This window comes from Thermobia domestica, chromosome 17 (genome assembly GCF_964235325.1).
Source record: "Thermobia domestica chromosome 17, izTheDome1.hap1.1, whole genome shotgun sequence".
In the NCBI taxonomy this organism is placed as follows: domain Eukaryota; kingdom Metazoa; phylum Arthropoda; class Insecta; order Zygentoma; family Lepismatidae; genus Thermobia; species Thermobia domestica.
This window is the reverse complement of record NC_137470.1, coordinates 185688737-185715941: the sequence shown is the minus strand read 5'-3', so window position 1 is coordinate 185715941 and position 27205 is coordinate 185688737. Positions and strand designations below refer to the sequence as shown.

At 34.9% G+C, this 27205-nt stretch overlaps 1 protein-coding gene across 1 annotated transcript in view; it reads right to left on the bottom strand.

Moving 5' to 3' along the window:
* LOC145674267 (uncharacterized) overlaps window positions 1-24536 on the bottom strand; it is a 49123-nt gene extending 24587 nt beyond the window's left edge. Inside the window, exon 1 of the mRNA XM_081744102.1 lies at window positions 24318-24536. Coding sequence (XP_081600228.1) covers window positions 24318-24536 — 219 coding nt within the window. The remainder of the gene's footprint in view (window positions 1-24317) is intronic.
* Window positions 24537-27205: the final 2669 nt, after the last annotated feature.

The following is a 27205-nucleotide window of genomic DNA, read 5'->3' as shown; positions in this document are numbered from 1 at the left end:
ACTGTATTAGTCAAAAATTCAACCACGAAAGTTATACATACGAAAGTTATATAAGCAGTTCACGGGAGTCGAATCTCTCTCTATGTATTACATTACTCTTCTCGTTGGCCTAGTGGTTTGCCAACCTGATGTATTCAAGCGGTCTGGAGCGTTACCCTGACTATCATAATACGAAATACATTGGGGATTAGACGCCCGTGCACAGCATGACTGGATTTTTAAGTCTTGACGATTTCTCTTCTCATGCCCGTGTGGTGTTGTATTAAATATTGTAAAACAGATAGACATAGATATAATTCTTCTGATTGGGGCGCGTTTGGGTTAGGGATGGCCAAGAGTTTTTGGATCCGGATATCCTGGACCCAATGACATCCGGATCCTGATCTTGCCGGATCCGGACCTAGATCCGGATGTCGGATCTGGATCCGAAATTTAGTCTAGGATAAACCGTTTTAGTGACTAATAACTTATATATTGTGTAAATAATCGCATTATCATCATTATGTACTACTACGGGCGAAATAAATGACGCGTCTCTTTATTTTGAAGTTTTTTTCGAAAATGTCTCCGTTTTCTTTAAATGTTCGAAATTTCGGAAGGTTTCCTCGGCAGGACAGGTTAATAACAAACCCATTTTTAATATTTGTGTTAGATATTAGCTTAAAATAAATAAATTAGAAGCAAAAAACATTAAATCGACAGAAATCTCGAGAATTACCAACTCTGCTAAAGTGGGAAATTTTCAAGAACGCGAGGGAATTCTGCAGTTCAACAGAAAGCAGCGACTTTTATGTCATTGAGAGAAATGTGGATTAAATCTACAAACTAAACTTTTAACGAATATTTCTAATATGTCTTATTACGTGCATTATTGGCAAACTCCAAATATATGAATATATGCTGAGTATTAACGTAAAGATAGAGCAAATAGTGGAAATTATCTATGGAAAAGGACGAATTGGTAGCACGATCGTAATGAAATATCGTCTTTACCGGAACAGGCTCAGTTCACGTAAGAGAACCAATAGCTCAGTTAGTTAAAGCAATGAGTCTGTATGCCGAAGGTATTGCATTCGATCCCATGGAAGTACTGTTATCATTATTATCACTATGGTTATTTTATTTATTTTTTTATGTGGGAAATAATCAAATTGTAACATATGTGGAAAACTCACGACGATACCAAAAAAAGGAAAAAAAGTCGTTGTCGTCGCACTTGCATTAGCGTCCCTAATTTTGTTTGCAAACAGTTTTGTACTTATTTCCCCTGTGCTCACTGCTCACTATATGCCCGCTGGCGCATAACGAATGTTTCCCAGTAAATATTAATTCTAATTTGGAGAATTTTATAAAGTTTCACAATATTTCTCACTAGATACTCTTCTATCTACTTGTTTGGATATTTTGATAACAGATGTCCCTATTAAATGTTTAATTTTCCCTAGATGTTTAATTACGGAAAAGTTTTACAATGTATTTGTATTGAATTGAAATTGTTTTGAATTTACTACATAAGGTAAGTAACCCGATGGAGGAGAACTCAAGTAATTGATATTCTACGTAAAAGCAACCTATTGTAGAATCATGATGCTTCTTACCTTCAGCACATACTTTTTACCTTAGAGAGTCAGACAGAGAAAAATCCTCGTTTTTCCTCCCCTATGATCACAAATCTTAAACCTCTACATACCATTGTTCGTCTCACAAAAAATTTCGGTGCTCCAAAAACATTCAAATAATAATAATAATAATAATAATAATAATAATAATAATAATAATAATAATAATAATAATAATAATAATAATAATAATAATCCTGAATATACCATCCTTTCATAATGTAAAGATCATTACATCACATTACATACAGGACCTTACATAATGTATCTTAGTTTCTTAGTTTAAATCTTAAATATCTTAGTTTAAAATGCTTTCTTTAGTAATTATTTGAGCAACCATGTAGGAGGTGGTACGACCTTTTATTTTGCTCATCTCATTGCAGTACCCTTCCAACACAAAGTAATTTCTGATAAGCAGGGCAGACAAAATGAATAAGAAATATATTTACAGCATCCTCTCCTCTTTCATGATTGGAATATCACGTAATATTTTTTATTCTACCAAACATGGCCCTGTGCGGTTAGGGGTAAGTAACTAAAGAAATACCTAATATATAGCACCCCTTGATTGTAATATTACCGCTTCTTTATTTGTACAAGGGAGCCCCTACACAATCAAGGGTGACAAAAAGAATAGGAAAAGTGTCTATTGATTCCAGTGGCGGATCTAGCACGAACTACTGGTGGAGGGACGGGGAAGTGAAACATTCTTTTGATGATGTGAAGCTGTCACAAATTACTACTTAACTAAACTAAACAATAGTGGGATGAACTGGAACCCAGTCAGTTTAAATTGATGTAAAAGTTTAGTTTTTGGCTTGATATTAAAGTTTTGGTTTCAAATGAGAATTTCAGTCCAAGTGGTCAATGATCAAATCTCGTGGGGCTCTTCAGCGTAGTCTAATACGACCCCCTTATGAGAAAAGGCAAAAATATTAAAATGTTTATAACTTTCGAATTTTTCGTCCATTTTAAAGAAATACTTTGCTTCGTATTAAAGTGTTGGTTCCAAATGACAATTTCAGTCCGAATGGACAATGATCAAATCTCGGGGAGGGGCTCTTCAGTATAGGGGGCTACGGCTCCCTTATGGGAAAGAGCAAAAATCTGAAAATGCTTATAACTTTCGAGTTTTTCGTCTATTTTAAAGAAATTATTGGCTTCATATTAAAGTCTTGGCTTCAACTGTCAATTTCAGTCCGTGTGGACAATGATCAAATCTCGGAGGGCTCTTCGGTGTAGGGGTTTCGGCTTTTTTATGGGACAAGATTCACGTAGTTGATATTTCAAAATTGTTTTGTATACATGAGTGGAAACTTGAACCATTTGGTTAATTTTACCTCTTATATTTTGCAGATTCAAATTCCAAGCAATAGTTACTTCGCAGAGCTAAAATGAAATGTCTTTTATGAGAAGTTGTCATGGAGCAGACGAACGAACAGGCACCCAAACGTTGGTTGAGTCGTACAGTTGAAACTCGTTAAGCTCACTTCAATTATTATTATTATTGTCATTATTATCATTAATAATAATAGTAATAATAATAATAATAATAATAATAATAATAATAATAATAATAAAGTATTTACCTTTGGTGCAAGGGGTCCTTGGCTCGATTCCACTTCGCAGCAAGTGAAATTTGAGGTGGACAAATACCGTGTGCATGGGTATGTGTTTTCTTGAGATTTTCCATTTTCCTCCTACTTTTTTCATTTCACCATTTCATTCATCATCATTCTCCCTTAGCGTAGGTGCATAATCGTCCAACGTTAAACTAGATATTGCATTTAATTTTAATTTCAATAATAATAATAAAAATTAATTCAACTGAAAGGACTATAACTTATGTTGACAGCAATTATCATAAATATGCAACCATTATAAAAACAATGCTTTGAGTAGAAAGACAATCCTTTCCAAGTGTTAATGAATGCGCACGAGATAAGACATGTCTCGAGAAAGAGACGAGACGCGCTTTGTGACATCCAAGATAAGACGAGGCAAATGTTTTCGACACGAGATAGCTTGTAAAATGTCTCATCTTGTCTGGAATGTCTCGAAAACAAAAGTCTAAGTTTATAATTATTTTTCAAGATATATTCAAGATATATTCAAGATATTATTTTTCAAGATTTTTCAAGAATTACTTCCCTCAGAAGTAGTTCTCTGCCTTAAAATTAATAACGGCATTTGTGATTTAAAAAAGATAAACAATGCCTAAAGTTAATAGTTCACTTTTCGAAAAGAAGCTTCATTAAAGGTGAGCCTGAAAGATGTCCACAAACTTCGGGAGATGATTCGTGACATCAAAAGGAGACAAATGGTCCTCTTGCAGTTTTCAAATTCAGCTTCGTTGTCGAGATACAGGGTTGCCAACTGGTCGTGTTTGAGAAACTCACTGGGAATAAATTCAACTCAAAGAATAAACTACTATTCATATATTTTTCAGGTCAATTGACTTATACCATGTTGTAAGGTTGAATATTTATTTATGACAAAATTCGCCAGGGTCTCTTTCTGAAATTATCGTCGGGAAAAAGTAACCTCCAAGAATAAACTACCCTTCGTAAATTTTTCTAAGAGAAATATCTGATACTGCAATATAGGGTTGTTAATTAAATATTGATTAATGAAAAATAAACCAAATTGTTTAAACCATTTTTGAGAAAATAGCTTTTTTCGATTTTCGGCTGTTGGTAAACCACACTTATTTTAGGTGGTAGGAAACAAAATTGGAAAAGCTTCTGTAGGAATACTATGTAAACCCTAAGTTTAAAATTTGGTGTAGATAAGTTGAACGGCATGGCTTCTAGACGAGTGCATAGAAAAGTGTGCCGAACGGACGGACCGGAAGGACGAGTGTCGAAAAGTCACATTTTCGGTATGTAGACTCCATGAAACATGTAAATCCGTTGAAATCTGAATTTGATATATTATTTTCACAATCACTGCATTTTCTTCTCTCTTTTGTCGCTCGAAAAAGAAAAGCCTGAGTTTACCACAAAAAGCTAGGGAGTTTACCAAAAAAATATTAAATTACAGGGCCACAGCACTAAACTTTTTCAGTTCAATTTCTTAACTGTGTTAGGCCGCAGTTGTTACTGAATTGTGTATTTGGATAATACGAATAAAATTATCGTATTATTCAAATACATCGAATGTCAGATTATCGAATAAAAAACTTCGATTGAAGAAAATCCACACTACAAAACTAACTCACACTTTGAGCACATTTTCATTAGACATATAATAGACCAATTAATGCAATCATTGTTTATGAAATATGAAAAAAATCAAATGAGTCATTTTGAGAAAGTCGTTCAAAAAGAACACGTCAGGAGTAACCTACCTCTTGTAAATTGTTTCGAACAATGAGTTAAGATATACTTTTGGTTATTAATGTAACATTTATTTGCGAAATTTGAACAAAATCGCCTGTCGTTAGAGAAAATTGTCGGGGAAAAAACCTTGACCCCCAAAATAAAATATCCGTTGTAATTGTTTTTCATAGAAATGACTTATACTAAAATATAGGGTTATTAATGAAATACTTATTTATGAAATATCAATAAAATTGTCCGAGTAATTTTTGAGAAAATCGTGAGGGAAAAATAACTCCCCGAATAAACTCTCTCTTAAGGATTCTTTCAGGATAAGCGAGTTATTACATATTATTAGGTTTCTAATGAAATATTTTTTTTCTGAGTACGAACAAAATTGCTTGACTCATTTTTGAGAAAACCGTGGAGTGAAAACACTCCAAAAGTAAACTACCCCTCGCATATTTTTCAGGACAAACGAGTTTTGCCATATTGTTCGGTTATTAACAAAATATTTATTTTTGAAATATGAATAAGCTCTTTAGAGTCGTTTTTGAGAAAATCGCCCAGACAACACTCCACCAAGAATAAACTACCCCTCGCATTTTTTAGGACAAACGAGTTATGCCATATTGTTAAGTTATTAATGAAATCTTTATTTATGGAATATGAACGAAAACACTTGAGTCCATTTTGAGAAAATCACTGACAAAAAACTCACCCCTTAGTAGAAACTACCCCTTGTAGATTTTTCTCAGATAAATGTCTTATACCAAAAATATAGGGTTGCTAATTAAATATTGAGTTATAAAAAAAGAAAGAAAACAAGATCGTTAGAGCCAGTTATGAGAAAATATCTTTTTTTTTCTATTTTCATCGTACAGGAAACTACCCTTGTTTTGAGAGTAGGAGGGAAATAAAAAAAAACTATAGGAAATACTATGAAAATTATAAACTAAAATTTGGTGCAGATAAGTTGAACGGTATGGCCTCTAGGAGAGTGCACAGAAAAGTGTAGCGAACGGATGGACGAACAGATGGTAGTGTATCGAAAAAAAACTTTTTCGGTGTTAGGGGCTATAATACGTGTAAATTCGTTGAAATCTCAAATTTGATTTTTTTTTCTAACTCCATACTTTCTTCTCTCATTTGTCACTTCAAAGTGAAAGGAACTCAGAACTACAGATAAGAGACACCTACTTTTACACATAGACATTTATTGATTTAAAACTGTTTTAGTTTGTGTCAATTCACTTCCAATTGAAAGGTTTTACAATGATTAACGACATATGAAAGACGAGACGGAAGTTTTCAGGAAGTAAATGCATTCAGAAGTCTAAATTGCATTACACCTATCAGCCTGTTTTTATTTCTGCAATTGTTGACAGCTGTAATTTCGTCCAAACGCTGCATGAAATAATTCTTGGTTGAGGTCATTGTGTTACTATTTTGGTATTGTTCTCTTCAGACTTGGTTGGAGTTTTGTCTTAACGGTTATACATTTTTTTTTATTTCATCATTACACATAAGAATAAAATGTTGTAATGAGTGGATAGATTCAAACCTACGAACATTGAGTTTTTATTCTTCCAACACTTTACCAATGGACCAAGCTTTGTCTTCACGATAACGCACGGTTACAGGGTTTATTACGATTTAAATGAAATGTCTGCCTGTTAGAGTTTCCTGCTCACATATTTCGATAAAAAATTTCCATTGTTTCGCAGATACGTAGAGCAATGTTTAGATACACATTTTAGGAGAGTGCATTTTGGTGTATATAATAATTTCATGCCAGATAAAAGCTGGATAAGTTTAGATAACATGTTTCATATGTAGTTCTCAATAATAGGCTTGTTGTTCGGGATGACGTTCCAAGGTTCAGCATTGATTAGCAGTTTTTGCTATTAATATCCCTTCTAACAATATTGGCAGTGGACAAAAGTTAGATCGTGTTGCTCCTAATTTAGTTATTTTACTTTATTATTTAACGAATATATTGAAAATTGTCAGCATACACGTATGCAGTAATTTATTTTGGGAGGGTCCGACTTCAATATTAGGATAAATTATAATAAAATTTTAAAAAGTAATCCCCAAAATTAGGCTAAATTTACAGAAAAGTTGGGATTTCAGAGGGGGTCCGGACCCCCTGGACCCACCCCTAAATGCGTCCTTGTTTGTCAGTAACGTTTTTTCATTTTAAAACCCTCAAAAACTTCGGACAGACTATATAAAGGAAAACGAGTTATTTTCGATTAAATATCACTTCAAGGAGACGCGTCAGTTTTATTGCACATGGTGGTATCCCACGTTCACAAGGGCAAGAATTCCTTTTCATTGGTTCTCTGCCATTGTGCTCTATCGAAAGGTTAGGTTTGTAAAATATTACTCCTACCAACAAGCGTGATTGACAGATAGGAATACTGAACAGAACTCTACAGAAATGCATGCTGAACTTACGTTTATAGCTACCCTTTGGCGATTTGCCCTCAAGGTCAATCGAGTGGTAACTCAGTTGCGTTCCTGTTCTTAAGCCATGTTCGTATTACTTCGAACAGTTTTGATAATGAAAAGCATGCCTCTTAGTATAACAGACTTCTTTCGCGTAAGAAATCGAAACTCAGTTGGTCAGAGCAACTAGTCTTTACGAATTAGGTTGTTAGTTTTAGCCCAGTACGAGTAAGGGTTTTTATTACTATTGTTTTTATCTTCTTTATGTGAGGAAAAATCAAATTGTGGCATCGCGATATCAAACGTATTTGGTCAGATAGCTTTGTCTTAGCTAAACTTTAAACATCAGTAACCGTCGAAATTATTTCACTAACCGATCACTTACTGAACATTTCAAACACGTCAAACCAGTGGCATAACATGAAGCTTAACTTCTCCTCCACAGTCCTTAGTTATGCGTCCGTACTTCCAGGGGTGGACCAAGGGCCGAGCTACTGCCCGGGGCGCCATAGAAAGAGAGGCGCCAAAACGAGCCTCAAAAAGTAAATTTATAATGTGTTTTCTACTGAAGTTTTTGGTTTATTTTCTTGTAAAGTAATGGCAATTACATGATCTTTTTCCATTTCACTATGGAAGAAGAGAGTTTCATAGTACTAAGGGGGCTGTATAAAAAAATGGAGGGATGGCATGCAGAATAAAGAGTGCCGGGAAGTAAGTATTGTTTGTTTGTTTGCTTGAATTTAGCGTTCCACGGTTATGCCTTAATGGCCAAGGGAGATGTGGATACTAATTATAGTGGAATCCGAACCACTTTTATCGTTCAACAGTAATCCGCCGGGAATTGGAACCGGTACCACAGAAGGCAGGCGTGCTAGCCACTAGACCAGGGGGTGCGGAGTTCGTATTGTGTATAGCGGGCCATATTCTTTGTGAAGTTTTCCTAGGTATTGGATTTTTTAAATGGGTTTAAAACAAGGGCGTCATTTAGGGGGACAGGGAGGGGAATTTGCTCCCCCTGAGTTTGAGATGTATATAGATTTTATCATTAGAATAGTAGTAAATCAGTGAAAAACTCGAAATTATACTTATATCAAGAGGTCTTGCCCACCAAGCAAAATCTGAAATGACGCTCCTGGTTTAAAATATTAAAAACACTATGATAAAATGTAAAATATAGGCTAGTACTAGGGGGAGGGCGCCAAAAAGTCATTTTGTCCGTGTGAAAATTTGACCTGCTCCGCCCCTGCGTACTTTCTGTATATTTGTTGGCCTTGCAGCTTGTGCGGTCCCCACGCCACAAGTTTGCGGGGGTGCTATTTACGAATATGCTTTGAACGTAATTCAATAACTGCTTAAGAAATTCTACCATCAGCGTGGAAACGGGAATATATATTTTTATAATAGTCCCATAGAACTTTCACTCAGAACGCCAGGTGCAATTTTTCAGAGCGGGCTCTGGCTAAGTAGAAGGAAGGCCTGTTTCCTAAGTAAGTTCCTTTCAGAGAGTTTGCTATTTCTTTAACGGTGATGTAAATAAACATACTCATCGTTATTAGCCCGACACTAAACCATCCTGGACAAATCCCTCTAGAACAATGATCGGCAAAAGTTTATTCTGCCTAATTTTATAAGCGACTCAAGGGTGAATCACTTGTTCACGAAAGCAATGCTGTGTATATACTGCTTTGTTTCTGACAAAATATAAAGTGCTTTGTAATCTTTAGACACTTTTCCTATTCTTTTTGTCACCCTTGGTTGTGTAGGGCAGCCTCGAACAAATAAAGAAGAAATAATATTACAGTTAAGGGGCGCTATAAATATATTAGGTATTTCTTTTGTTACCTAACCATAACGGCTTAGGGTCGTCTTCAGTAGAATAAAAAAACGCTACGTGATATTCCATTTACGAAGGAGGAAAGGATGCTCTAAATACATTTCTTATTCATTTTGTCTGCCCTGCTTCTCAGAAATTATATACTTTCTGTTGGAGGATGCTGAAAAGAGAGGGGGGAAATAAAACGTCGTGCCCCCTCATAGATTTTAAATTTTGTAACGTGGTTGCTCACATTATTACTAAAGAAAGCATTTCAAACTAAGATGTCTAAAGTTACTTCATTATGTAAGGGTGGCATATTCAGGAATAATAATAATAATAATAATAATAATAATAATAATAATAATAATAATAATAATAATAAATATGAATGTCTTTGGAGAGCCGAAATCATGTGACACGAATCATTATATGTAGAGCTTTAAGATGAGTGGACATAGGGGAGGAAAAAACAGGATTTTTCTCTCTGTGTGCTGAAGGTAAGAAGCATCATGATTCTACAATAGGTTGCTTTTACGTAGAATATCAAATACTTGAGTTCTCCTCCTTCGGGCAACTTTCCTTATGTAGTAAATTCAAAACAATTTCAATTTAAGACAAATATTTATAGGGAAAATTAAACATTTAATAGGGACATCTGTTATTAAAATATCCAAACACGTAGATAGAAGACTATCTAGTGAGAAATATTGTGAAACTATAACATTCTCCAAATTACAATTAACATTTACTGGAAAACATTTGTTATGCATCAGTGAGCACAGGGGAAATAATTACGAAACTGTTTGCAAACAAAAATTAGAGACACTTATGCAAATGCGACGACATTTTCTCTTTTTTTGGTATCGTCATGAGTTTTACACATATGTTACAATTTGATTCTTTCCCAAATAAAAGAATAAAGTAACCTTAGTGATAAAAATGACAACAGCACTTCAACGAGGTTTGAACCCATTACCGGCAGCATACAGACTCGTTGCTTTAACTAACTGAGCTATTTGCTTCCTTACGTAAACTGAACCTGTTCTACAGTAAAGACGATTTTTCATTACGATTGGGCTAACAATTCGTCTTTTTCCATAGATAATTTCCACTATTTGCTCTATCTATACGTTAATACTTAGCATAGATTCATATATTTGGAGTTCGCTGATAATGCATATAATAAGACATATTAGAAATATTTCGTTAAAATTTTCGTTTGTAGATCTAATCCACGCTTCTCTCAATGGCATAGATGTCGCTGCTTCGTGTTGAACTGCAGAATTCCCTCGCGTTCTTGAAAATTTCCCACTTTAGCAGAGTTGGTAATTCTCGAGATTTCTGTCGATTTAATGTGTTTTGCTTCTAATTTATTTACTTTAACCCATTTAAACCCAAATTATTTTTTTGTCGAATTGAATGTTGGTTCCTGCCAGATTGGTAGAAATAAAGGTAAATAACATATTTAAATACATTATGGTTCACGAAAATGTCATGGACCCCTAATTTGGTAATGTTCCATTTTTGGAACAACGGGCCTGAAAGGGTACAGGTTTCTGAAAGAAAATATTTCAATTTAGCCAGGCTAAAGTACTATTTCGTTAAACTTTTTAGATACAGATTTTACAATAATTTGCAATATTCATTAGATACAAAGTATACAAATATTGAAAATGTTAATATTATGCATATCCACATAATAACATTTTTTTTTTCATTATACTTATTTTCCATTACATCACATTCTTACTACTGATGGAAGTAAAAGAAGCACTTCCGTGTTGTGTTGCTTTCACTGTCCACATCTTGATTGTCTTTCTGATTTTACATGTCCTTCTTTGTCATATCCCACTTAATTTATTGCTTGTTTGTTGACTGGTCGCAATAGGTCTCCCAACAGTTGCATTTGTTGAGATTACATTTCTTATGCGACTTTGCAGAAGGCTGACTTTCATCACATGTACTAGGTTTCGGAGCTTCATCATCCAACAAACTTTTATCTATAAATTCATTTCTCAGCTGGCCGCTTTGCATTACTGTAATAGAAGCTTCTTCGTTAGTAAGCAACTGATTTCTAGATAGCCTATCTATAACTATTTTTCTTCTTCCGAGAACTCTTCATTTTCTGGTGGTGTAATGACAATATCTGCAGCAAGAATATATTCTCCGTTAGCAAGTATATTGATCATTTCGTCAACAGTCAATCTGAAATAGGGAGGGAGGATTTAGATTTCTGGGCATCTGTGGCCATCTTAGCCCGTCACGTTTGACACTCGTCGAGAACACTCTCCAGGGAAAGGGAAGAAAGCAAGTGTTCGGGAAGGAAGGAAGCGGCCTGGGACATATATGTTAGGTACCTCCCCGGCATTTGCTTGGTGTGAACGAGGAAAACCCAGGAAAACGTCATTCAGGATGGCTGGTCTGAAAAGTTTCTTACATCTTTTCGACCGAGAGCCCGCACCGTGAATCAAACCCGGGACCGCGCGCACTCTATCTGAAATAAAACAGTATAACTAGAATTAAATAATCCATATGAAGTTGTGAAATACACATTTAAAATATAAAACAACAAAATATTTATTTGTTTACAAGTTACCAGATACAGCTCAAAGGTTATTTTACACTGGAGTGATCAACATAATGATAACATTCGGGAAGGAGGGGAAAGGAAGGCGGCCAGGGCCTGTAAAATTGCGTAGGCTGCTAATGATTCCCCAACAGTACATATAACTATATAATATGCCTTTATCTATGTCCAAAATTTACTGTTTTTATTTCACTGCAGTAAAGTGAAATCAATAATAAATGTTATAATTTTTTTTCAGGCATTCCTAACAACTCCTACATATAGGTAAATAATTGTACGATCTAGTGAATGAGCGATCAAGACACCTGCAACTCTATTTGGCTGTCATATTTCAACTGAAAAAGAGCTCCTTCGTGGCTAAGCGGTTAGTATAGACGCCTTTGGTATGGGAGACCGGTTTCGATCCCGGCGGGAGTTCATGTGGTTCGGATTCCACTTTAATGAGTAGGCCAATTCTCATATAGCCTCGCTGCTGAAAGGAACGTTAAATTCACAATCAGCTCAACTCAACTGAAAAGCGTACTGCGTGGGTGTAACAATTAAATCAATTTTTTGTGTATAAATTTCCGCTCCTCCATTGAGACCAATAAATTCCGAATGCAAGCGCAAAATGGCCTCAAAAGCGGCACAAATAGCATCAAATAAAAATTACGCTCATAAAATGTACGAAACAATTACTAATTCATGCAATAAAATTACCATATTCCATAGCTTTATGGGTACATTTACGCCCGTTGTTCCAATAATGGAACAAACAAAATGCAAACTTCATGTACCCGTTCGAGCCCGTTGTTCCAATATTGGAACATTCAAAATTATAACACGTTTTTATTAATAACAATCATAACCAATGGTTGCATTTTACATGCACTGAAAACTTAATACGTCTCCTACCCAAATAGTATTATATAGGTAGAAAATTCATAAACGAACATAAAATTCACTTACCTCCTTTGAGACGCCATAATTTGTTCTTATTCAACGCAACTAATATGGACAGTACACATCGTTCGCGCTAATTCAAGACAAAGATACGTCATTTGCTAAACCATTGGTGCCAAATGAAAAGGTCCATACAAAAATTGTTACCTTTATTCACGTAATATGAAAAATAAAAGTAAAGTAAAAAATGTTCCAATTTTGGAACAACGGGTTCAAATGGGTTAAGCTAATATCTAACACAAATATTAAAAATGGGTTTGTTATTAACCTGTTCCGAAATTTCGAACATATAAAGAAAACCGAGATATTTTCGAACAACTTCAAAATAAAGAGATGCGTCATTTATTTTGCTCATAGTGGTACATAGTATAAATAAAATTATAACTAAGCATTATAAGGTAAATTAGGTTCTTTTACTTTACTTCTAGTGGAGTTAATTGAACTCACAGGAAAATGTGGAAACCTTTCACCCAATGTCCGACGTCCCTTCCTTTCCACCTAGTTAAGTACAGTAATTTTTCTTGACGTCTCGGCTGCCTCCGTGATTCTTTTTTTTTTTTTTTTTTCCTTTATGCTAGCCTGGATCCCATTATATTACCATTATTATCAGTTTTTAACTTCACATTAAGAACTTTATATATAAATACAATTAAAAGCTCTTTTAACTTCTATCTCCATTGTCCTTTAGGACAAGTTATTATAACCAAAGAAAAACATATTAATGGTTCCTCGTTTTAAGGCTTTTTCTTATAATTTACCTAGGCACTATTATTTTTAAAAAATAAATTATCATATCCATTTATTTTTCCTTTTTTTCATAAAATTTGTTTTTAACACAATAATGAATATTTTCACTTCGGAGGTACAACAAAAGATATAGACTGGTTGGCGTGGCACAACATTAGAGTTTTAAAGATACACACGAGAATTTGAGGAGAGCGATATGGTTGTGTAGTGTACGTACATTATTAGTTATTAATAAAAGTATTCGTTGTATGACACTTATCACCTAACTTATAGCTAGCCGTTCTGTGGTCGGTGGTTTGTTGAAGATGTAAATAAAAAAGAGATTTCTGTTATTTTTCTTCACCCTCCAGGTTTCTTTAATCATACATTGCAGGGACGTAACCAAAACGTATTCATACATCATATCATTAAAGTCTCTTGTATTTTGTATATTAAAGTGCTCAAAAATATTTAACATATTCGCATTTGTTCATGTGATTTCAGGTTCAATTCTCGGTGGGGACATACACGAGACAATTGGAAGCCTGAAACAATATGAAAATAGTATTTAAAAGTCAGGAAATAAGCTATATGTTGGGACTGTAAGGCTGTAGTTAAATTAACCCACACATTCCATGAAGATATATTATATCATTATTAGATTAAGGTACTAAAATAGCATTTGCCCAGTATATAACTGGGGAATAACCCTTTAAAATCCTCAGTCAGGATGGTCGGTCTCCGACCTCGAACCCGGTATTACCCGATTGCAAAGCAAGAATTGTAACAATTAGCCTAAGCTCGCTCCGTATTATTATTATTATTATTATTATTATTATTATTATTATTATTATTATTATTATTATTATTATTATTATTATTGTTATTATTAAGATAATAATTAACGTAATGTTCTAAAATAAGTGCAATTTAACCCTACTTTCTTTATTGATGATGTTATAGTTAAGAAGCCTACATGAGACATGAGTCCCTCATTAAATGAGCCGTGCTCAAAAAAGAATTCTAGAACTGAAATTCAAGATACGAGGGTGAAAAGATTAATACGGATGAGAAAATTATGTACGATGCAAAAAACTGAATTATGACTTCATCGCAGATATATTTATTTACACACGTCAATTAATGTTTCTCTGTTACAGTGCACTCTTACTTTCTATAGTGGCAGGAAAAAGGCCCTGTTTTGTAAACGAACACACTAAGCACGCACCTGTAGGCGCAATGTCCGTAAAACTAAAAAGAAGGGGGGAACGAGGAGAAAATGATACAATACTCTTCAGCTAAAAACAAGCTAAAAATAACTAAACTTAGAGCTACGAAAGACGCGAGGCTAATTTTATTGAAAAGATTGTTTTTCCTTAGTGATTAGTTGTTATAACTATGAACATGAATTACAAAGATAACAAGTAGCTAGCTCTGAGTTTCGAGAACCAGCTGAAAAGAAAATATTGGATAACATTTAATAATAAAGGAGACATTTAAGATAATTAAAGCAAACTAAACTCTGGGCACGACAGTCCCTTGGGCCCTGCCAGCGGGCTTACGTTCAAAGTGAGGATGTGTGATCAGTGGAACGACACCCAAAGTTCCTAATGCTGGCTTTCTAGAATGGAGTCCCCTACTTCTTACTTCAGGTAACTCCCCAATTGTCCTCACGATGCTGGGTCAACACCGAAATTTTTGAGTGCCTGTCCGGAAATTCAACCCGTGACCACGGGCACCGAAGGCACGCGCTAACATTTCTTTTAATGGTAACTGCTTTTTACCAAATTATCTCTAACCTGTTGAACGCTTTGCACGGGTTATTCTGTAACCATTATGACACCACACAGACATAGAAGTAAACGAAAACAGTTGAAAAAACCCATGCCCGAAGCGGGATTCGAATCCAAAACACTCACAGCGAACGATCCACAGCCTAATGCCACAGACCGCTTGATTATGCCTGTCGTGTTTTCTCGGCTAAGCGGCAGCACATTTAAGGTAACTGATTATCTTAAATGTTGCTCCTAAATACTGATAATCTATGTCTTATGTGTCAAATATTCACTGCGATAATACCATACACTCTCCGTCTTCTCTAGACGAAAAGCTATAGTTACCCACATTCTCTAATACAGAAATAGGTTCTGATTCTATAATAGCTGCTGATGGTGATAGTCAAGGTTCACAGAAGTATAATCTTCCAAACCCAACCTGATATATTGATGTTACTGGAACTTCTGAAAAGTCATCATGCGTAAGTGAATTGTCCACTTGTCAGGATGAAGGGTGCTTGTGATATGAAATGCGGCCCTGTCAGAGGTACTACTTATAATAATATGTTTTATAATTTTCTGTGCTGTCGGACACCCTCGTCTAGAAGAAAATTAACTGTTAATCATAGCTTTGAAAATGTTACATAAGGAGTTTTATTGCTATCTTTAGGTTGCAATTCCGGAATTATTGGATTCTCTTCTGATTTACGAATATTTAAATTGCAATTGTCCCCTTAAGGTAAATTATTGATATTCTAACTCATTTCGAACCAAATATATATATATGGTTATTCTTGTTATATGGGAATAATTGAGACCAGAAACAGTGTACAGGCTAAGTCCAGAAGAATCTTGGCCAACCTCCTGATAAACCGCGTCTTTCCTCAGCAGACACCCACATGAGGAAATCTTCCGGTTCAATGTGAAACCTCTCATAAGAACTATTTATTTATTTATTTATGACTTCTTTTACGTGGCGAAGTTAAGGCTCTGCAGCCTTCTCCGAGCACCTAACCACGTGCATATATTATTATTTTCTTTTTTTTTTAAAAAAAAGCACCAATACATAGAAAAAATTAACAATTACAAAAGAAAAGTATTGAACCACATAAAAAAGAATGCACTACTTAAGTAAAACAATAGTTAAACATTTCAAAACAAACATTGAAAATAATATAGAAGAGAGGAAACAAAAAAGAAAGTCTATGTAGGTATACAATCTGACAAAATAACATGGAGAAACCAAAATTACATATTGCATACGGTACTAATGAATATATAAGCTGAACAAATTAACATAGGTTACCTATTAGTTGTGTGTTCATATATGGGTAATTAATAATTTGGTAAAATGAAGATGCCTCATGTGCTACCAGTATCCTTATCTTTACTTAAGAGAATGGAATTTAAAGATTTTTTTTTTTAATTTGGCAACTGTGGAAACGTTGTGTATTTTTAATGAGTTAAACTGTTCCAGAGGCGTGTAGTACTTACTGTGAAGGATTTTGAGTGTGAATCAGAATTGTGACTGGCTATGGAGAGCAAGAAATTATCTTGTGATCTTGTGCTTCTATTATGAAAGTACGATAAATATAATAATCTACGTACTGGGTAAGATGGTTCTGACGTAGTAAGTATTTTGTACAATAGGATAAGGTTATGTACATTTCTTCTTTCAACTAACGTCAGCCATGACAGTTTTTTCATATATATATATATATATATATATATATATATATATATATATATATATATAACATGATGTGAGATATTCCCTGTAAGTTAAACTGAAAATAAATCTAATGCAGGCATTTTACACTCTTTGCAAGCGCTTTGATTGATTTTCGGCTAGATCAGAATAGACTGAGTCGCAATAGTCAAGATGTGGAAACACCAGTACCTTGATAAGTTTGATCTTCAGAGATATTGGTAAAAACATTTCTTAGTCGATTTAATGTATTTAGGGCACCAAATCCTCTCTTACAAACTCTATTTATTTGATTTGACCAGGAGAGATTTTGACTTAGTGCGACTCCCAAATTTTATCACCATAATCACCATAATCACCATAAAAACTATCTGCATAATCAGTGGAATGTGCCTTGCTAATTTTTCCGCAATGTGAAAATACCTAACTTTATTGTAAAAAATGAAAAGGCCTTTATTTAAAACTAGTCGCCACTACAGTTTTTGTATTTCAACAAAACACTCATGAAAAGTCATGTTAAAGCGCAACTTACCCCTGAAAAAGAATATTTATCTTTTTTTTTTTTTTTTTTTTTTTTTTAGTTTCTCGTGTTCCCCAAATTACGTGCGGAATTAATGCAAGTGCCTTCCCCTCACATTACATCGGCTACGATATTGGTACAAACACATGTTTCGTTCTCCAGATCTCAAATATTTATCTTTAGCCCCATTCTATGTATGAATCCGAAATTTCAAATCTAGATAAGGGGCACCAAAATTCATGCTTTATTCTCGGTTTACTAAATAATTATTAAATTCAATTGTAAGGTATACGTTTGATATTTTGAGCACACTGAGCAAAATAAGTAGATATAAAAAAATGAGCCAATATTTGTCTTAACTGTTTATATTTTCTTAACTGTCAATGAAATCGGTCTCTTGAGGAGATTTAAATATTTGAGTTTTGTATTCCAGTTTCAAATGTATACTAGTTTCATATATTAACAATCCTAGGTGTGTATCTCAATCCTGGAACCGGATACGAACCTAAATTCGACATTCAAACTCACATCCGGGTCAAATCATTTTTTTTTTCTGTTTTTAGCAAGGCAAGCATTTAATCTTTAGAGCAGACTGAGGGAGACAAATAGACTTGTCAATATTCGTCTTAGTTTTTTGTTTTGTTTTTCCATCAGGACTTCGTGAAATTACTTTCGGTAAATTTTAGATATTCAAGTTTATCACAAGTTGGGATGTGGGTTTGGATAAGAATCAAGATCTGAGATCCGAATTTCGGACCCAGATTCGAGATTACAGGGCTCATAGTGATCTGATCTCTTCTAAATAGTTGAAAAGTGGCCAAAAGCACATGAAAAAGTGACCAAAAAAGTGACCAAAATATCATCAAAATGAAACTTTAAACCTTGATGTCAAACTTTGAATAAATTTAACTTCATATTGTTTTTAAAAAAAGCAAAATAGGGTCGGCTGGTTCATAGCTGAAATGCGTAATGTTTTAACATGTTAAGATTAAAAATCATTTTACTTAAGTTTGTCAGCTAATAAAACATTATATTACTTGTGATTGGAGGTTCATTATTAATTACATACTTTACAAGGTTTGGCATTTCAACTTTGATCTGGATGGGGTATGGCCAAATTTCTATATTTTCATTATGTTCAAAAATACAAAATTGAACTAATTAATACATAGCATCTAGATTATCATTAACTGGTAATGAAATTTTGTCTTGTATGATTGGTTTGTTACAAATTTTATCTTGGTACCACATGATTGGTAAACATTAGTTTGGCTCCTACCAACATTCCGCATACAAGGAAATGTTAACTGTAAACAGGTAATATATGTCGTTCTCATTGAATACAAAAGATCAAAACAAATAATGTGGATTATGTTTATACCTTATTATGAAATTTTAAAATAAATTACAAACGTTAACTAAAAATGTATTTGCATACAAAATGAAATAATAAGCAGTAACAAGAACGTATGCTAACATAATGTGCGCTACAAAACTGCCAACGCAAAACATAAAATCACATGGAAAAATATTTTACCCCCAAAAAAAGTAACTTTTAGCGACAAATTTGAAAAAAAAAAAGTAACTTTTAGTGACCAACTTGAAAAAAAAGTAACTTTTATTTTTTTTAAAGTGACTCACTGTGAGCCCTGAGATTAGAATTTCGAATCCAAATCCTAGATCCGGACCCAGATCCGAGATTAGAATTTCGGATCCAGGTCCTACATCCGGACCCAGACCCAAGATTAGAATTTCGGATCCAGATCCGAAATCAGGATCCAGATCTGAGATTCGAGATCCGGATCCAGATCCGAGATCCGCACCAAGATCCAAGACCCGGATCCAGATCCTAGATCCTAGATTCAGTCAGGTTTGAGATCCGGATCCTAAAGATCCGGACCCAATCAGATCCGGCCATCCCTAGTTTGGGTATCCCATGCGCCTTTGATTCGCTGAGTCCCAGATTCAATTCCAGGGGGCAACCTTAAAATTTGAAAGTACCATATTATCGTGGTTCTGGTTCCAGCTTAAACTGAACATACACGTCTTCTATAGCCTCGGTGCTGAAAGGTACACTAGCCTTCAACAACGATTTTTTTTTTAATCCCTCGAGTCTATGTGGCCAGGGTACGCGTCTTTGACGTGGGAGACGCGTTCAACTTTCGGTGGAAGCTCATCTGGTTGAGATTCCATCTAAACTGTAAGTCCATGTTTCACAAGCTTTGGTACTCAAAGGAAAACGAAATGCAATTTTTAAGTTTTACATCCCACGATTATGCCGGCCAGGCTAAAAAGGTAAAATGAAATGAAATCATTTGTTTTCAGTCTGCTGGGCTAAAGAAGACTGTGATGATGAGAAAGGAATACAATGGTGGAATGGATAAAGTGGGAGGAAACGGAAGAACCTCAAGAGAACTCAAGAACACGGTGTTTGCCCACCACAAAGAACACTGAACGCGAGCTGGATTGAATCAAGAATCTCATGCACAAGAGGTGAACCGTCGGATAAAGGAGGCGGTTATGATGAGAAATAAATTACATGGTAGAATGATTAAGATGGGAGGAAACGGGAGGACCCCGAAAAAATCTACGCGCACCGTATTTGTACACCATTAAGCTCAATTGGTGCGAACTAGGATCGACCCAAGGACTTCATGTACCAGAGATGAACGCTCTAGCACTGAACCACTGCGACTACTTGTGCTCAAAGAAATAGTAAATTCCAATGCAACCGAACAACGAAATATTTTGTGTCTATTTCTAAAGTCTTTATTCAAAACTCCACAAAATAGACTATTAGGTATGGTATCGAGACGAGACGAGACGATACTTTATACAGTCTCGGTCTCGTCTCGGTTGATAAGTAACGGTCTCGGTTTCGATCTCGTCTTGAGTCAAAAATCGCCGTCTCGGTCTCGGTCTCGTCTCGGTCAACAGATGCCTGTCTCGATCTCGGTTTCGGTCTCGAAGGCCAAGTCTCGGTCTCGTCTCGAAAATCTCGAAATATATAGTGTGAAATTAAAATTGTGAAAGTATTATTATCGTACAGTCTGTCGTTTCTGCTTCTTATTTATTGTCTTCATTCTCGACTTAGAATTATGGTATGATGTATCTCTTCGTAGCTAATTTGCCAGCGCTAATGCTTTCCATGTGTGTGTTCCAGGTTCAACCATCAGTGGGTATAACATACCCGGGATTAAACCCTAATAGTAACTCATATTTCACTTTCAGCAATAGACTTCGTCTCAAATAGCTTCAGTACTGCCTATACAATTAAACTCTATTAAATTAACCCCAGTCCTATACAGTAGTTTATTTCCTTCTTTTGAATAAGAATTGTTCAATATCTCCTAACGGATAACGCAACACATAGCAGCACGAATGTATTTAATCGTACCGAAATTGAAATTTTACAATTTCTCAGTTATTATCCAATACATTCTGCTTTGACTGTCATTTAAAAAAAAAAAAAGAATATAATATTCATTATCTTAACAAATAGAGTAAATTTTTACTACAATATATTTTGTTTCAAATTGATCAAATGGTTTATTACCGTTTCACATCTCAGTGTTTAATTGACACTTTAAGACATGAACTTCCTAACCTTGTGGTGGGAGATACGGCACTCATCTTTGCTATCTGTGGTCTCGGGTTGGATCACCAAACAAGTTAGTTTCAAAGTCCGATGTTTGGGATAGTTCGCGTCTTACTTTAAATGCATTCTGTTTCTTATACAAGTTCATAAGGTCGTAATGTATTACGTAAGCATATATCAAGTGCCGTAACATAGATTAAGCTTATTCCTGAGCTCTCAGCGGTGCATGTGACTTTTATTCGAGAAAACTAATCGTGCGTTCATTATGTTTAAATTTTATATTGATTAAAAATTACTTGTGAAACATGGACATACATATTATATAAGTATATAGGTAATTCGAGCTATATGTATCTATTTTCTCCGTCCCGGCAATACGACTGACTCTTTACTTTCTAGTTTTCTTTTCTATTAATTTGCGTAGTTTTGCTGCAATATGAAGTCAAAAATATTTTTTTTCGCTGTACGAATTTCGTTAAATTTTGGATCCGTTTTTACCCTACCTTACCCAGTAAAAGTTATATATATAAGTAACCGGTTTTTCGCTTCTCCTGTAAAATTACGAAATTATAACTTGGTTTAGTTTATTTCTGAGGTCCAGATATAATAAAATTATAACCATAATCATAATCAACCATTATCAACCAACTGCTGGATGAAGGTCTTTCCAAGTCTTCTCTACAACTATCTATCTTGAGCAATTCTTTCTCTGGTTACTCCCCAGTTGTTCTTGATTTCGTCAAACCTTCTTGTACAAGAACGTTTTCTAGGCTGTTTTTATCTTGTGGTATCCTGTCTAGAATTGTTTCTGTTCATCGATCATGATTTCTTGCAATATGTCCAGCACATTTTCCAGTTCATATTAAAAACCATTTCATTAGTACCAGTCATTAGTTGCCAAATAATTCATTTATACTGTATATATATTTGTCCTACAAATAGTTCAAATCCGCTCCTTTTGGAGCACAGACACACTAGTTTTTGATCTTCGAATCTGACAACACTGACTCAATGATTTAAATCAACACAATGTGAGGACTCCATTTGGTCTAGTGGCTATCACGCTTGACTTCGGTGGTCCCGAATTCGATTTCCGGTGGGAGTACAGTTGAACGACCGAAGTGGTTCGGATACCATTATAATCATTAGCTCCATTTCTCCTTTAGACACCCTAGCATAATCGTGGGACATTAAACTGAAACAAACCAAACCAAAAATCAACACAATGTGTATTACTAATTGTAAGTCCTTGAATAACTGCATACAGCTATGGTATGGATCGAGTTTGAGGTGGTCGGTGGTCAAACTAAAACAAGTGAAATTTAACTAGTGTGTAATTAGAACTTTTAATTAACACGGTTTTGTGTACATCACTATTAAGGTTTAGGGCAACAACTAGGGCTACTGAAAAGTTATCAGTTACATTTAATTTCAGTTACAATTTGCATTTACATTTATTGCTGTAACCAAAATTTTGACATTAACATTAACATTATAAAGACTACAAAAACAACGTATTTTGAAAATATTCTTGCACCATAAAACAAATTACGAGTAATTTTAAAATATTTTGCAGTTTAGATACGTTATCTGCACTATATTTAGAATAATATTTAGCAATTAATTTAAGTTGGCAACACTACTTAGAATAATGGAACTGCAACTTTTAATTAAAACCACTAAAAACTATTGTTGTAATGTTATAGAAGCAAACTAAAGCAATAATAATTATAAAAATTTAACACAAATACGTTATTTTAAGCAGTACAACAATCACTATCCATGTGTTTGGTATCTCTGAAATGGTTTGAAAAAACAATTGTTGTAAACGACATTATGATCACTTAATTCTTTTGGAAGCATCTACATGATGAGACGTGATATGTCAGCACCTTTTCAAAATGTAGTCTTTAGAAAAAGTTAAATTTTTCATTTCTTGTAACTTTGATCCTTCATTCATTCGAAATACATTATACCATGATCATAGTATCTGATGCTAAGATACAAATGATGCGCATTGCACCGTCTATGCCATTTGAGTTATTAGAAATCTCCAAAATGTTGATGTTAGTGATACTGTATTGTCTCTTGTTAGACTGAATAATGTATGTGGTATTGTGTTTTTATTTAATATCTAAATTTGAAGAAGGTAACACCTTACATAGTGCAATTTGAGAAAATAGAGCTTTATTTTGCGTTGGCGACACTGCTTGTTTATCTATTGGTATTGAAGAGTATCTAGAATAATTTTCCTTTCAATATTTCACACAACATGGTACAAATTTTCAGCATTTTAAATATATATCCAAGGGAAAGGCTATAGGGGCCATATTCCTCTTAACGCTCAGATATAAAATGAACTTCAATCTTGCTTTACAATGGATAAAGAGGCAAAGTATGGTTTAGCCCCTCCCTTGATCACATCCTGGATCCGCGCCAGAGAGAGAGAGAGAGAGAGAGAGACAGAAAGACAGGCAGACAGAGAGAAGATTATATACAACAGCAGTGGATTTTGTTTCGGGAGAAGCTTGAGGAACGGGTAAGAAACATTTGTGTTGTAAGTGCAATGCGAAAAAAATATTACAACTTTTTTTTCGGGAGGGCTTGAGCCCGACATCTACCCCCTAAATACGCCACTGTACATCAATCAACCGTTCCCATATTATCTCACACAGCAGCGAAACAAATTTTGAGTAAAAGCAAAATAGCTGTAAATATTCGAGACGAGACCGAGACTTTCGAGACTGACCAAGGTCTCGTCTCGGTATCGTCTCGATTTATAGAGGTCTGTCTCGGTCTCGGTCTCGGTATGTAAAAGTCCGTCTCGGTCTCGGTCTCGTCTCGGTATATAAAAGTCCGTCTCGGTCTCGGTGCCATCCCTACTACTGTTCCATCTAAATGCTGCTGTCGCCAATAAATTATTAATAATACTCATATAGAAGGGATTGTAACGCAGTAAATATGCACGGTTAATTACGAACACCGAAAACTCTGCCAGCTGGTCTAGTGTAGCGCTCACGCCTTTGATCTAGGTGGTCCTGGATTCGATTCCTGGTGGAGAATGATTGAAAATTGAACACACTACGGTGAAGTGGATTTCACCTTAAACTAGATCCATGTTACATATAGCCTCACTGTTGAAGAGGCTGGAAACTGCAATGCAACAACGAACACCGCAAATCCTAAATTTTTCGGTACTTTTGACGTTCAGGTTTACAATGAACACGCAACGAACGCATGATGAATACTTACCGTTTCATTGTTATCCAGATTGTTTATTTCATCCCCATTATACTCCTTGTTTTGATTCTCCTTATTATCCCATGGATCTCCCTCCTTGCATGGTCCTTGCATCGCTTGAAGGTTTAAATTTGAGGCTTCGTCATCATGCACAAACACTTGTTTATCCTTGCATGGACGTTGGACGTCAGGGAGGTTTAGATTAATGGACACGCTTGTTTCAGTATTCATTGCAAAACCTTACGAGCACCTCTGTATGAGCTGACTGCTTCACTCAGACTAACTGCCTCGGCGAACGAGTTGTGTTCCAGAGATATATATATTTATTATTATGATTATTCTGTTATAAAGATCATTATTTCCTGTGAGTCATGGTCGGCTGTCTAGTCTTACGGTACCGTCTCTCTCGTCTGATAAGCATATTGCGTAAACAAATTCCGCGCAATGCTATCCTGGAATCAAGTTTAATACATATTTGTAGTGTCTTGATAGTTGTTTGTTTCTTGACCAGACCATACTGTTGACTCAAGTTGCAATGGTTCATTACTAGAACTTGCATCCTGTGCCGAAAAATAAAATGAAAAAGAAATCTACATTTGTCAAAGGAAGATCTTTCTGGAAGACCATTTTGTTGAATACCAATACGTGTTTGTATGCCATAAACACATCGTAATGTTTACCTTTCTGGCTTCAGTGAACAAAGTAATACAGCCAATCAGGGGCGTATCCACGTAGAGGTCCACTCGTCATACATTTGTATATCTTAACTATATATAAAACTACATGAACTGACATAAAATAAAGGGATACTTTCGGTTGACGTGGAAAGTTGAAATTTGGCATAATTGTAGCTTTCCAAAACTAACCGACAGGAAAATAACCAAAAGTGAATATTTTTAAATTTTAGGGGATCTAAAGGGGGCATGAATAAAATCCCAATGTTATTAAATGGGCGTTTTTTGGGACCTATAATCGCATATTTTAGGTACTTGGAATTGAAATAAAAACTTGAAATTAGGTATGTTTGAACGTTTTTGTTAGTGTTACTTAAGTAAAATAATAAAAATAAAAATTTCTCGCTTTAAAGTAGTTTTATGGGTAACTGAAAAACCTTCCCCATGTTACATATTTATATGGAACACCTTTTACACCCCGAAATTATTGGGTACTTCCTGTAATATTACAATGGTTAAATTTGATATGATTGTAGCTTTTCGGAACTAACCCACAGAAAAACTGCCAAAAGTGAATATTTTTAATTTTTAGTGGGTCTAAATTGGCGATAAAGAATTTCCCTATAATTATTTAAATGGGCGCTTTTTGGACCTATAATCTGATATTTTACGTAAAAGGAATTGGAATAAAAACTTGAAATTCAGTATGCTTGTACATTTTCCATAGGATTATTTAACAAAATCCCTAAATGTAAAAAATTCCAAATTTAGTGTAGTTTTACGGGGAACTGAAAAATCTGTCCTGTTATTTATATGATACATCATCTACATCCCAAAATGTTTAGGCACTTCCTTTAGGGCTACGATGATGAAGTTTGGAATGATTATAGCCTTCCGGAACTCTCTCAGGAAAATTGCAAAAAAAAATTTGTATCTTTAGTTTTTTAGGGGTCTAAAGGGAAAATAAAAAAAATATCCATGTTATTTAATAGGCGTTTTTTTGGAATACAACATCTTATCTTTTAGGTAGTTGAAATAAGAAAAGAAACTTGACAATCGGTAGAATTCTGGTTTGAAGATGTGCGAGGCCATAGGATGACCAAAGACGGGGGTCTTTGAGCGGAGCCCCCAACTAACCGAAGGCTAGTTTTCTTAATCAAAACTATACTTGCCTAGCAGAGAAATGATTGATGTAGCATAAATATTTTATCTTACACTTCATTTTTATAAACAAAAAATAGTTCGATAAATTTCCCTTAGAATATACAGTGGTGGCAAAAAGTCCTGAACACACACATTTTTTTGCCTAATTTTTGTGTTTGACTTCATATTTCGTTATTAAATTATCGCACTAGCTTAAATATTGTTATTGATTTTAATGTATTTTTTCATGGTGATTTTAAATCTATCTGTAGATTTCATCTAAAGTAAATAGTTTCATTGATACGGTGAAAAAACCTTGACAAGAAAGCACAAAGTCACTGTAAGAATGAGTGTGTGGTCTCAACCAATGAAATGCTCCGTTATTTCAACCAATCAGAGAGCAGTGGCGATAAAGGGTTGAAAGGGGAAGGTGAAACGTGGTTTAGTAATGTATTGAATAGTGTACTGAAAGCAATTTGAAGTGCATTTGTGAAAAATATTGGAATTATGGCTAAGTTTTCATATCTGCCTGAGAATAAAAGATACAAAATAATACATTTGAAGGAAGAAGGTTATTCTATGCGCCAACTTGCTGCCAAAGTACCATGTGGCCTTTCTACTGTCGTGAGAACTTTGAAAGATTTTCTGAAACAAATTCTATTGCGGACAGGGGGCGATAAGGACGACCAAGAAAAACATCTTTACGTGAAGACAGGTTATTGCACAGGATTTCACTTTCAAACAGAAAGCTTAATTCAACGCAAATTTTGAAACAATGGACTTTGACATCAAATGTGAGTGTGCGCCCAAGAACTGTTAGAGGAAGACTGCTGGAAATTGGGTTACGAGGCTGTAAAGCGCGCCCAAAACTATTACTGACTGAATTTCAACGCAAGAGGCGATTGGCGTGGGCAAAGGAACATTCATTATGGACTATTAAAGACTGGGAAAAGGTCATATTTAGTGACGAGAGTCAGTTTTGTATTTCTGGTAACCAAAGTAGTGTCTATGTAAGACGACGCACTCATGAGGAATTCAGCCCTCAGTGTCTAAAGCCCACAGTAAAGTACCCGACAAAAGTGA